General features: G+C 40.5%; 1 protein-coding gene across 9 annotated transcripts in view; it reads left to right on the top strand.

The window, feature by feature from the left end:
- EML1 (EMAP like 1) overlaps positions 1 to 12,968 on the top strand; it is a 164,128-nt gene that overhangs the window by 105,762 nt on the left and 45,398 nt on the right. For 4 of the 9 annotated variants that reach the window (XM_075926585.2, XM_075926584.2, XM_075926587.2 and 1 more), the window contains 4 exons: positions 3,683 to 3,745; positions 8,612 to 8,746; positions 10,487 to 10,515; positions 12,867 to 12,893. In XM_075926585.2, the coding sequence (XP_075782700.1) occupies positions 3,683 to 3,745; positions 8,612 to 8,746; positions 10,487 to 10,515; positions 12,867 to 12,893 (254 nt within the window). The remainder of the gene's footprint in view (positions 1 to 3,682; positions 3,746 to 8,611; positions 8,747 to 10,486; positions 10,516 to 12,866; positions 12,894 to 12,968) is intronic. The other 5 variants (XM_006123772.5, XM_006123775.5, XM_075926586.2 and 2 more) reach the window with 3 other exon arrangements.

Below are 12,968 nucleotides of genomic sequence, written 5' to 3'. Positions count from 1 at the left end.
CCAATTAAAATCTAAATTTTAGAGCTGATTTGGAATAGTTTGGTTTCTATTAGACAAAAGTAAAAACAGAAAATGTAGAAGAAAAGTATACAAGCCATATCTTGCTCAGTAGGGATTCTTGTGCAGTATATAGCCTGTACCTTACCTTTTAAAAAGAAATAGTCACTCATTCTCTGCTTCAGGAGATTGTAAGATATTACAGTAAGGTAAAACTATGATGACTAGTGATCAAAATAAAGAAACTCATACAAAAAAGAACACTATAAAAAGCATGGTTTTGTATAGAGTATAAAATCCTTTAATATGATAAATTCCTGTTGCTTCCAAGCTAGCAACCCAGGCTCTCTGAGAAATTGGTCAGTCTCTTGAAATTAATGTCCTACATTCTATACTGGAGCAACAATGATTTTAAACTGGCATAGATACAAAATCAATATGTAGTTTCAATTCTTCTGTTTTAATACTCTTAACTATCAAGAAAAAAGTTTTTAAATAAATGGAATATAAACACAAAAATTGTGTCTAGAGTAAACTTTGGGTGGTAATATTATGCAATCTATTTCATTGCATTTCCATCATTAGAAGATAATAATGTATCACACTCACAGGTATAATACAATTAAAACCATATAAGCGGTTCCTGTAATTTATTCAAATATAAATGCAGGTAAGGGAGCATGTTAGTCAAAAGTGTGAAAATATATTCTCCTTAAATATTGTAATACAGGCAGTCCCCGAGTTACGAGGATCCGACTTATGTCGGATCTGCAGTTTCGAACGTGGATTTTCTCGCCCCGGAGGACTGGAGCGGCGGGACGCCTGGTCCTGCCGCCCGCCTCCTCCGGGGCGAGAAAAGCTGCTCCCCGTCTCCCTGGTCTGCTGGGGGAGCCAGCAGACCAGGGAGACGAGGAGCAAAGCAGCGGAGGACCCGGGGCCAGACCCGCGGCCGCTTCCAGATCAGCTGGAAGCGCCGCGGGTCCGGCCGGGTCCTCCGCGGCTTTGCTCCCCGTCTCCCTGGTCTGTAGACCAGGGAGACGCCGAGCAAAGCCGCGGAGGACCCGGCCGGACCCGCGGCGCTTCCAGCTGATCTGGAAGCGGCCCCGGGTCCTCCGCCGCTTTGCTCGGCGTCTCCCTGGTCCGGCCCGGGTCCTCCGCCGCTTTGCTCCGCATCTCCCTGGTCTGCTGGGGGGGGGGGGGAAACGCAGCTAGTGCCCCCCCCCAGCAGACCAGGGAGACGTGGAGCAAAGCCCGGGGCCTGTGGTAGAGCAGGTGGGGCGCTGCCGGTTGGTCCCGCAGTACCGCTCCTTGGCGCTACTGGACCAACCCGGCAGCACCCCAGCTGCTCTGCCCCAGGAGTCCTGATTCAGCCGCTGCTGCTGAGTTTCAGCAGTGGCTGAATCAGGACGCCTGGGGCAGAGCAGCTGGGGTGCTGCTGGGTTGGTCCAGTAGCGCCGAGGAGCGGCCGCGCTACTGGACCAACCCAGCAGCACCCGAGCTGCTCTGCCCCAGGCGTCCCCAAGTTAGCCGCTGCTGAAACTGACCAGCGGCTGACTACAGGAAGCCCCAGGCAGAGTTGCTCTGCCCCGGGCTTCCTGGAATCAGCTGCTGATCAGTTTCAGCAGCAGCTGACCTGGGGACGCCTGGGGTTCTTAAGTTGAATCTGTATGTAAGTCAGAACTGGTGTCCAGATTCAGCCGCTGTTGAAACTGATCAGTTTCAGCAGCGGCTGAATCTGGATGCCAGTTCCGACTTACATACAGATTCAACTTAAGAACAAACCTACAGTCCCTATCTTGTACGTAACCCGGGGACTGTCTGTAACTTTAGTTAGCATTTTTACTAAATTGTATACCATTTAAAAGTAACTTAATTGGGTTTGTCAGATTTTCTGATTTAAACATTCAAATTGTGGGTCCAACAGCTCAGCTTCAACTTAAATATTAGGAGATTTCTGTTTTATTTAGGCGAAAAAGGGGAGGGAGGGAAAGGGAGAGAAATTCTAGTGTAAATTTAGATAGAGCTTTGCAAATCTACAGATATGCACTTTATCTCTGCAGATATCCACAGCTCATTTTTTTGGATGTGCATGTAGATGCAGACACAAATTTTGTATCTAGAGCCCTGCAAATTTATGGATATCCACTTTATATCTGCGAGTAGCCACATCTGCAGATGTCGGTGAGGATATCTGTGGCTCATTTTTGCGGATGCAGATATAAATTTTGGATCTGCGCGGGAATTTAAATATAGATACAGCAAGCCTGATTCTCTGCTCTGACATTTGTACAACAAGGTAACTTCATCACTGTCAATGGAATTACACCAAAATAAACTTTGGAGATTTCAGTAAGGTCACTACAATATTTTCTCCTAGAGCCACCCTGATTAGCCAAGCTAACTTTAGCAGCACTGATTTCTCTTTTAGTTAGCAAAACACTTCATTTTTGTTTATAAATGTCTAAGTGTCTAACGTGCAGTCATAATATGCTTAACATATCCATTCATATATATATGATGAATTAATTTGTCAGATATCTTTTGGCCACCACACTTATTTATGCATTTCCCCCCAGACTTCCTATAATATTGCCAACCTCTGAGCAACTTCAAATATCTGCCACTCTTTAAATAGCCTGTTATAAAAGTTTCCTAATTCTGCCCCCATCCTGCCCATTTAGATTGGTCTTTGATTCACATCGGGCTGCTGTCAGCTCTGGACAGGACTTAAGCACCAGTGTTTTGGGACCATGTATGTCTAGAAATAGGCACTTTTATGCTTTTTAGGAAATACTTTCCAGCCAGGGTAGAGTTGTACTTGTTCTAGTCCTGGAAAGTTCCAAATTTTAAAGTAGTGACCTTTTTAATAGAAAAGCTATTTCAGGGAACTTTTAGGTATTTTCTTCTTCTGAGTACAGTACTGTAAAGTTACTTATGGTAAATATGCAATATCTTGTTTTCCTAGTATAAGGATACTAAAAGTATTCCAGTGTTTTAAACCCTCTCAAATATCTGTAAAATTATTTTATGCAAGATAATGTTGTTTATCTCCCTTGTGACTTCATCTCTGACCAATGCAACTATCTTAAATATTTTTACCATTACTGCACCACTCTGAGGGAGGGTGTGTGTGTGTGTATGTGTGTGTGTGTGTGTGTGTGTGTGTGTGTGTGTGTGTGTTTTCAAGAGAATGTAGGCTGTTGAAATTACAGAGATGGTCAGCATATAGAGTATTGCTACACATTCATGTCATGTAAAGATATATTTTTGGACTGTACATACATAAAAAACCACAAATAGACTGGTAGCACTTTAAGGACTAACAAAACATGTAGCCGGTATCATGAGCTTTCGTGGGCACAGCCCACTTCTTCAGATGACCGGAGTGTTGGAAGTCCAGCTACATGTTTTGTTAGTCTTTAAATTGCTACCAGACTATTTGTTGTTTTTTTAAGTTTTTCCTGTTACAGACTAACTCGGCTACCCCTCTGAAACTTGGAAATAGTTTGAGCTGACCACATATCTGACTGAGGAGTCAATAAAATCCATGATATTTCACCCTTGCATGTAATTTCATATCTTGAATGTGCAATTATGTGTGTCTTTAATTGTAAGTTTGTTTTAAATGTGTCTTGCTTGCATACTTGTATTCACTGTTATTCTGCTTTGTTTATGCACCTCTCAGTCATGGATTAAACAGGTCTGTGAGTCTTCTCAATGCATGCAAACTGAAAAAAACTACTCTAAGGTGAGGGATTCTTAGTAGTATTGTAGTGTCATAGTTCAGTAGTTTTTCCCTTCTGTCATAGCTCTGTCCTCTCGAGGGGATTATTTTAGTGATGGTTATATCATATGTAATTAGAGTAATTATTGCAACCTTTAGTATTTTCAGAAACAAATTTTGCAATGTATATTCATAACTGATATGTTTAAGTACACTAGGACTTTTAGACAGTAATTAATTCAATAATGATACCTCTACTTTTCGTGCTAACACTATCTCCATTATAGTGAAGATTTTTCATTATGCAAATTCCTTCTAACATACTGCCTTATTGCACCTTGATTCCTAAGTATTGTACTTATAATAAAACTTTTTTATCCTGGTGTTGTACCATTAAAATCTACCTTTTCTTAAGACTAATCCTGATGGCCAAATTCTAGACTTTCATTCTTACACAGCCCTGTAAGTCAGTATCCTTTATGTGATACTTATGCTTCTTCTTTAAATTCCATTTGAAGTGTACGTATGTCTGCTGTGTCCAGAATAAGTAGGTCAATAGTGTTCACTGCAGTATCTTAATTTTAAATTATATAAAAATAATCTATTACACCTACCAAAATATGTGCATGCCTAAACTGTGTTAACAGTGTGATGGTGTTACTATATCCCTCATCTTTTCTTGCCTCTTCACTTCTCTATTGCCTGTCACTATTGCTCATTGTGTCAAGTCTAAAATCTAAATTGTAAATTCACTGTGGCAGGGACTGATTTCTTCTATGAAATGCTTAGCATTCTCTTGGGTCCTATAAAATAATAGCCGTTTCATAGGTAGGATGATCACACATCCTTTATTTTTTAAAGGACCATCCTTTATTTCATTGACTTTTCCCTTTGACCACTTATCTCTTATTTTAAGAAGCATGAATATGTACTACAATTGATAAGTAAAATTTTACATATTAAATTAAAACTTACTAGGAGGGCTGTGTCCCCTGCTCAAAGTGCTCACCAAACCCCCTCTTGTGACAACCCCAGCTCCCCCTCTTGGCCACCAGGGAGGGCTGGTCTGTGGCCATGCCAGTCTAGGTACCTTCTCCCTCCCTGCCTCCCCTAGCCTGTGCTCCTTCTCCCTTTCCCCCTCCTCCTGCCAGCCCGGGCTCCTTCTCCCTTCCCTCTCCTACTGCCAGCATGGGCCCCTTCTCTCTTCTCCCCAACCCTCGCCAGTCTGGACCCCTTTTCCCTCTCCTTCCACCAGCCCGGACTCGTTTTCCCTTTGACCCTCTCCCCCGTGAGCCAGGGTCCTGTGCCCCTCTCCCCCTGCGAGCCGGGGTCCCTTTCTCCCCCTCCACCATGAGCCAGGGTCCTTTGACTCCCTCCCCCGCGAGCCCAGGCCCAGCTCTAATCCTGGCAGCTGGGGAGGCACAGGGGTGCCTGCTCACCCCACATGAGGTACAGGTAGTGAGGTGTGCATGTGGTGCTCTGGGTCACTACAGCTTGCTGAAGTGGGGAAAGCAGCAGTGTGGGGGGCCACCGTCCTGATCTCTCCCCCATGTGGTCCCATCTGCGCTGCTCACTGCCTCAGCCCTGCCTGCAGAGCCCAGGGCTACCCGTCCGCCCACTGGGAGTGAAGGGAAGGAGCCGACAGGTGTGATGGCTCTCCTGTGCAGCTTGGGGGTGCTCTGGTAGCCGCAGTAAGTGCAGCTGCTGGGGAGGGGGATGATTCTCTGTGAGGGTAACCAGATTCCAGGCAGTCGGGCACTGCACTCCAGGTCCCCAGGAGCCCGCTGCTGGCACGTAAGTCAAGCTGGGAGTCCCCGAGCTGCCACATAAACCCAGCCGGGAGCCTCCACGCTGCTGTCCCAAGCTCTGTACCACCTTCCCCCCACCCGCCTCCCGGGCTGTCACGGCTGCAATGTGGAGTCTGCCGGCTACTGTGCCATGTTTCTTGGCATCAAAAGTCCTGTGGGGTGGGGGTGGAGGTAGGGTAGTAGGGGCTTGGTTTAAAATAGCAATTTCAAGTGGTGAGAGGAATCAGCGAGATTGGACAGTAGAAATTAGGGATGTGAGCAGACAACAGGTTAAACAGTTACCTGGTAACCATCACTTTTACTGAGTGATGTTTACCAGGTACCAGTTAACCAATGCCCAGGAGCAGCCCCCTGCGTATGGCTTGCTGAGGAGCCTACTGAAGCCCTTTGGCTCCAGGGCCAGGAACCTCCTGCTACTGATGGCAGCAGTTGCCCCAGGGTCAGAGATCCTACATAGTCTGCTAACCAGCTAAATGTTAAGTTAACCTAATGTTTACATCCCTAGTGGAAATGTCGTCTTGAAAGAAAAATACATGATATGCTAAAGGAAATGTCCATTAAAAGAGCATTTTCTCTTATTTTTCTTGTGGTTTTCTCTTATTTTCTATTCATAAATATAACTGAGGTTAGATTTTAGCACATAATCATAATCAAGAATGCACAAGAGATGTATTAGAATGCATGCATTAATATCAATGTCTAACATATGTCATTATTAATGAAATAACAGTTGTCAATAGCAATATCATATTTAGTCATCAGTTTTACGGGGAACTTTTCTAAGAATAAGGTTCAAACTTCTCAAGTTTCCATGCATTTTTTTTTAACTGAAGACAATGCTTTAGTTAAAAGAAAGCATTCATAATGTCATTTCTATTGTCCTGGTAATTTTTTGTTTTCAGGCTGAGTACAAATGAAATTAAAATTAAAATTATTCATATATTTAAATTATATTCAAACATTAATGACAATTTAATTGTATAAAATATTTTTATTTAAGAAAATTGTTTATCCTGCTGTGTTAATATACTATTTAAATGAAACGTTTTTCTCCAGAAAGAAAACATGATTTTGTGTTTTAAACTTTTCATTTTTACTTTTGTCCACAACTCTATAGCTATTTAATATTTGTTTCTAAGTTTTTGACATTTAAAATGTGCTCTGTAACTTACAAATTATCTAACATTAATGCAATAAGTTGCACCTTTAAAGGCGTAACTTAGTACCATTAAGTAACATTACTTTTTTATGCTATAGCTAGTGAACGTAATAAATATGGGCCCTGATCCTACAAAAACTTATTCATAGGCTTAATTTTATGCAATGGAATTCATGGGGCAACTCATCCAAGTAAAGGAATGGAGAGATATTAAAATAGACTATATTATGAATTAAAATGTTTACTTTATTTTCTGGCTGCCAATATTTTATAGAATTGGTTGGAGGAGCTTTCTTTGAGTGTTCCTTCATTATCCCTTTCATCTAGGGCCAGCATATGATGTACTAGGTTCTGTTGTGAAGGCAAGATTTATCCCTCACTACCATCACTTGCTTGTTGGCAATTTATTTTTCTCATTTACCTTTGCAGCTTAGCAACCCACACATTTTCTGTTATTTCATCACCCAAACGAATATTCTTACTTCAACTTAATAATTTGCATTATGGTTGATTTTTGTACCAAAATGTACCCAAAACAATTTGCACCACTGTCAGGTGCTCCAAAACAGAGAATATGTTAGGTGGCATAAAGCGTTCCAGCAAGCGTCTGATGTATCTGACCATGTAGAACTTAACATAAATGCATACATTTTCTCAGGGTATGTCTACACTTGCACCCTAGTTCGAACTAGGGATGCAAATACAGTATAGGCATGCGAAATAGTCAATGAAGCGGGATTTAAATATTCCACACTTCATTAGCATGATTTCGCTGGCGCGTTACTCCGATCAACAGCAGTTTCAAAAGTGAAAGTGCGTGCTGGGACGCGTTAGTTCGAACCAAACCCCTTGATTTGAACTAACGTTACTCCTAATTTTTTTATATTTAAATCCCTGCTTTATTGACTATTTCGAATGCCTATATTTGCATCCCTAGTTTGAACTAGGGTGCAAGTGTAGACATACCATCAGTAATGGTTGGTTAGGTGGCATCTTAGAAGCTAATGAATAGTGGTTGAAATCTGGCAAGTTGGTGAAGTGACCACAATTATATTTTTCCCTGTTTAAATGTAAAATCTTGGTGATTATCTATTCAGCTAGTTACTAAAACAACCTTCCATCTTGCTAAAGAGAGCAGTATGCTGAGGGAACACTAAAATGTGATGCAAACCCCTCCTGGTACAGATGTTTGCAGAAAGGAAGGTTTGAAGAGGAGATTAGCTCTCTGAGAACCCCCTCTTAGAGAAAAGGGGAGAACAACACCTTTTTAGGATCTGTGCTTTTTTTTCATAAATGTTGAAGTTGGAGTATCATCTGTCAATAAGATAATGATTAAAATTTTAGAAATATTTGAGAGGCCTCAGCTTACTCATTTCCTTTAGGTATATTAAAACTGTGTTGAAAGCACAGTAGAATATTTGATACTGAGTGGATGTGAAGAGACATGGTCATCTTATTAATGTTCACAATGTGACCTAGTTTGAGAATTATTTGTAATCTAGCTGGGAATGTCATGTTATGCTTTCTTATTAGATCTACCAGTCCATTCTCTACATGTAAATAGTTTGGATTGCGAAACAAAAATTGGAAATGTGGCGGTCTCACTAATATTCTGCTTCAGAAGTCTGTGTATTGCATATTCTTGAGCAATAGATATTCCAACTGGCATCAGTGCTGGCATAGCACATCTTGTAGATGGGAAAATAAGCAAAAAGGTAGCCATGTTGATTTATTGCAGTAGATACCCAGCAAAATATTCTAATTGCTGCAGGTCAGTTCTGAGCATCCTAAATTACTTTCTAGAATAGAAAGTAATTTGGTAAACAGGTATGTTAATGCTCTTAGAAATAAAAGTGGTTAAACTTTCTGAGGTATAGCTTGCCAAAATCCTTTTCTATAATAACTTACTCCCTTTTTTGCTAGTACTGTCAAAAGAACCAGCTCAGCTGAACGTGTGTCCCCAGGAGGTAGAAGAGAAAGCTACGGAGATTCCAAAGGCAGTCGCAATCGCACTGGATCCACTAGCAGTTCTTCTAGTGGTAAAAAGAACAGTGAAAAGTAAGGGTGTTTTTAATGTTTCCCTTCTTCCTGCCCTGACTGCCCTAATATGAAGTTATTAGTTTTAAAAGCAGCTACTGAATGGTTGGATTTTCTAATGATACAGGAATCATAAATGAGATGTCTATACTGTTTTGAACAGAGGACAATTGTAAAGTATTCTGTTATCTAAATTTTTTTTCAAAATGAGATTACACATTTTGTTTTCCTTATTGTATTCCAAACCAGGATCTGTGTGAGAAATTTGAGTTGAATACAGTAATGCCAAAAAAAGCTTAGATTTCTTTATGCTACTTCACATGATTTCCTCTTTGGAAAATACAATCACTTGGCTCAGGCATCATATCTGATCTTTCTGATACATAAGCAGATTTTTAAAGTGACTGTTCATACTTATTATAGAAGCATTGTGAGCCAGTTCATGAGAGAGAGAGAGTTTCTGGATTCCTCTGATCTGATTACATCTAAGAAAGTGGAGATCGGAAAAAGATTCAGTTACGAGCCAAGAGACAGCGTAAATTACTAGATCCAAAAATTAACATAAGGAAGAAAGATCTCAAGCTAACAAGAATCCAACTAATTTGCCTCTGGGTGGTGACACTGATGTTGCCTTAGCTAATAGTGAACAGATTTACCACTCAGATCCATTGTTATCTTCTAGATTGTGAGATTCAACTTAGAGCTGATGATTCTGTTGCTCTGTTGAACATGTTCAACAAATTAGCTTTCTGTGGAAGCAGTTTCAGTAAATACTGTCACTTTGCACTCCTTCCTTTCTCTACTTTCCTTAACTTCTTGTTGCCTTCTCTATACAAATTGGTTACCAAAAATTATGAGACAGCACAGTGAAGATCTACTAATCTAGCCCATACAAAGAACTGGTGAGGTCTCATCTGGAATACTGTACATTTCTTGTCTCCCTGTCTAAAAAGATGAATTCAGCCTGTAACAGGTGCAGAGAAGGGCTACTAGAATGATCAGAGGAATGGAAAACCATCAGAGAAGTTAAATTCTGGAATAGTCTTCCAAGAGCAGGAGGGGGCAAAAATCCTAGCCTATTTTAAGATTGAGCTTGATACATTTATGGAGGAGGCAGCAAGGTGGCCAGCACCGATCTCCCCTGGCTAAGCAAATTCCCTGGTTTAAGACCAGTCAAGTCCCAAGGGTGCCACACCAGGGGTGTTCAACCTGTACTACCTTTCACAGACTACTTTAGTTACTGTACACACTTATGAACAGACTTCTTATATACTCCCCCAATTATGTTTTTTCTTTTGTCAATAAACTATGATTTATGGACATTGACCCAGGCCCGCTGTCACACTGATTTACAGAAACTCTTTAAAATATAATATTTGTATGTGTAGTTGTACACTGTTTTTGAAATAATCATCATTTATGGCTGATGGACAAAATTATGATGGGCTGCTGTATGTGTTAAAGATTCTTAATGTCTGTCACAGTTGGATTAGATTTTCAAAAGAAAAAAAATTGACACTTAGTGGAAGTGAGGCTTGGACCCTAGGGAAGTGAAAATGATTGCATGGGAAATATACAAAATGTTTTGGTATCTGTGAGCAGGGTATCACAAGGAAAAATGTTATTTTTACCGTGTCCACATGTTGTATGTGATTTTTAATGAATTGATTTTATAAAATTATATGAAGTGTTACTATGGCATATGAAAAGTATTGTGTTCATGGCAAACTATAAAAGAAAATTGCTTGATTTTTTTCACAGCAAACCCAAGGAACCAATGTTCAGTGCAGGTAGGTTCTGTTTTATTTTTCTTCATTCCCAAAGAGAACTTGCATGCTGATACAGTTTTTATTGTATGGTGATTTATCAGGGAACCTTTCACTTACAGGCCACTTGTAGCTTTAAATGAATCGGTCATTCAATCTAGATCCTAGTGGACATTGCATCTGTATTATGACTGAAATCCTTTTTGGCAAGTAGACCAAGAATAATAAGCCATGAAAATGGAGACTACCTTCTTACCCAATAGAAACATAAAGGAGTCCGGTGGCACTTTAAAGACTAACAAATGTATCAGGGCAGGACTATTCAACTTTGGAAGCTCCGGGGCCAGAATGTTACTCACAGCACATGTCGAGGGCTGCAACTTAAAGTGTGGTTGCATATACATGCAAATATATATATAAATATATTAAAATAGCTTCTTTCACACTGACTGGCATGAATACAAAGATTAAGGCAAGACTATACAACATCCAGGCCCCATTTAAGTCAGTTCTGCTGATATTAATAAAATGTAATATTTACCCAATTTCCACCCATATTATAGCACTTTTAGGCTATGTCTAGACTGCAAGCCTCTTTCGAAAGAGGCTCTTTCGAAAGATACTTTCGAAAGAGAGCGTCTAGACTGCACGCGGAACTTTCGAAAGAGCAAGCCGCTTTTCGAAAGAAAGCACCCAGTGAGTCTGGATGCTCTCTTTTGAAGAAGCCCTATTTACATTCAAGAACGCCTTCTTTCAAAAGAAGCACGACAGTCCAGGAATTTAACTACTAACCTTCCAGTAAGGAACATATCTTAGTTTTTCTTAAATTGCTGTCAGGTGGATACAAGTCTTTGAACTCAGGGTGACAAGATTCATGGTACTATTGCAGGTTTGTTTTCTTTAGTACAGCAATATTCTTTTGACAAAGAAGACTATAATAATAATTTAAGTTAAAGATGGAGGATTTCTGGTTTTTGCGCTGATAATCAAGGTACAGCCCAGCAAAGCACATAAGCTTATGCCTTACTTCTATAGACCTGTTGACTTCACTGGGACTACTTATGTGCTTATTGCTTCTCTGGATCATAGCCCAGTACCTCATGGGGACACTTTGGGTGCATCTACACTGCACCATAGCTCGAAATAAGATACTAAATTTGAGCTACTCAAATTGTGCATCTTATTTCAATCTTATTTCAATATAGTTTATTTTGTAATTTGGCTCTGTCTACACAGTGACAAATTTCAAAATAACCCACTATTCTTAAACATCCCTTACTTCTCATGGAATGACGTTTTCAGGGATGTTGGAATAGCAAGCCCGAAATAATGGGCTTTCTGTAAAGATGTGGGATAGCTTTCTGTAAAGATATGTAGAGATGTGGTATCCCAAAATAGTGTTGCACTATAGACGTAGCCTTATGTTTTAGAAAAGAAAATAATGTCTATAATGTTACATTTACAGTTGTGTCTCATAGTAACTTTTTTATTTTATTTACTCTCACGTTTGGATTTGATAATCTTTGTTTCAAAAATGTCTATTAAGATTCATAACTTAAATGAGTAATTCAACCTACATAAGTATTAGCCTTCTCATTCAGACAAAATTCCTACTGAAATCAGTTAGGGTGTGTCTAGACTACATGCCTCCTTCGACGGAGGCATGTAGATTAGCCAGATCGGAAGAGGGAAATGAAGCCGCGATTAAAATAATCGCGGCTTCATTTAAATTTAAATGGCTACCCCGATCTGCCGATCAGCTGTTTGTCGGCAGATCGGGGCAGTCTGGACGCAACGCGCCGACAAAGAAGCCTTTCTTCATCGGCACAGGTAAGCCTCGTGAAACCAGGTTTACCTGTGCCGATGAAGAAAGGCTTCTTTGTCGGCGCATCACGTCCAGACTGCCCTGATCTGCCGACAAACAGCTGATCGGCAGATCGGGGCAGCCATTTAAATTTAAATGAAGCCGCAATTATTTTAATCGCGGCTTAATTTCCCTCTTCCGATCTGGCTAATCTACATGCCTCCGTCGAAGGAGGCATGTAGTCTAGACACACCCTTAGAGGGTATTTCCCTAGACAAAGTATACATATTATTTCTAAATACTGAATTATTTTTAGCATGCAGTTACATACATCAATATTTTAATGATACAATAGCTCTAAATGTATTACTGTTGGCTAGAAAAACAGAGTATTGAATGGAGATACACGCAATCCACTGAATGAACCGTGGGTCAAATGTTTTGTCAAGCAACAGGTTAGCCTCTCACAGGATACAGGTGGACAGCCAATAAAGGAGGGGGGTAGGTGAACCTAACTGTACTGAAACACATCTTTATCTAGCACTTCTGTCTCTGTCTCTGTAATCACAAGGGAAGCGCCGTGTGACACACTGCAAAGGTAGGCGCCACTTCCAAAACCTCATAGCTCTCTAAGCAAAACTGTTACCAGGATGACAGAAGCTGTATTTTTATA

This window comes from Pelodiscus sinensis, chromosome 5 (assembly GCF_052426305.1).
Source record: "Pelodiscus sinensis isolate ZL-2025 chromosome 5, ASM5242630v1, whole genome shotgun sequence".
Lineage (NCBI taxonomy): Eukaryota > Metazoa > Chordata > Testudines > Trionychidae > Pelodiscus > Pelodiscus sinensis.
Note: the sequence above shows the minus strand (reverse complement) of the source record. Positions and strands in the feature narration are given on the sequence as shown.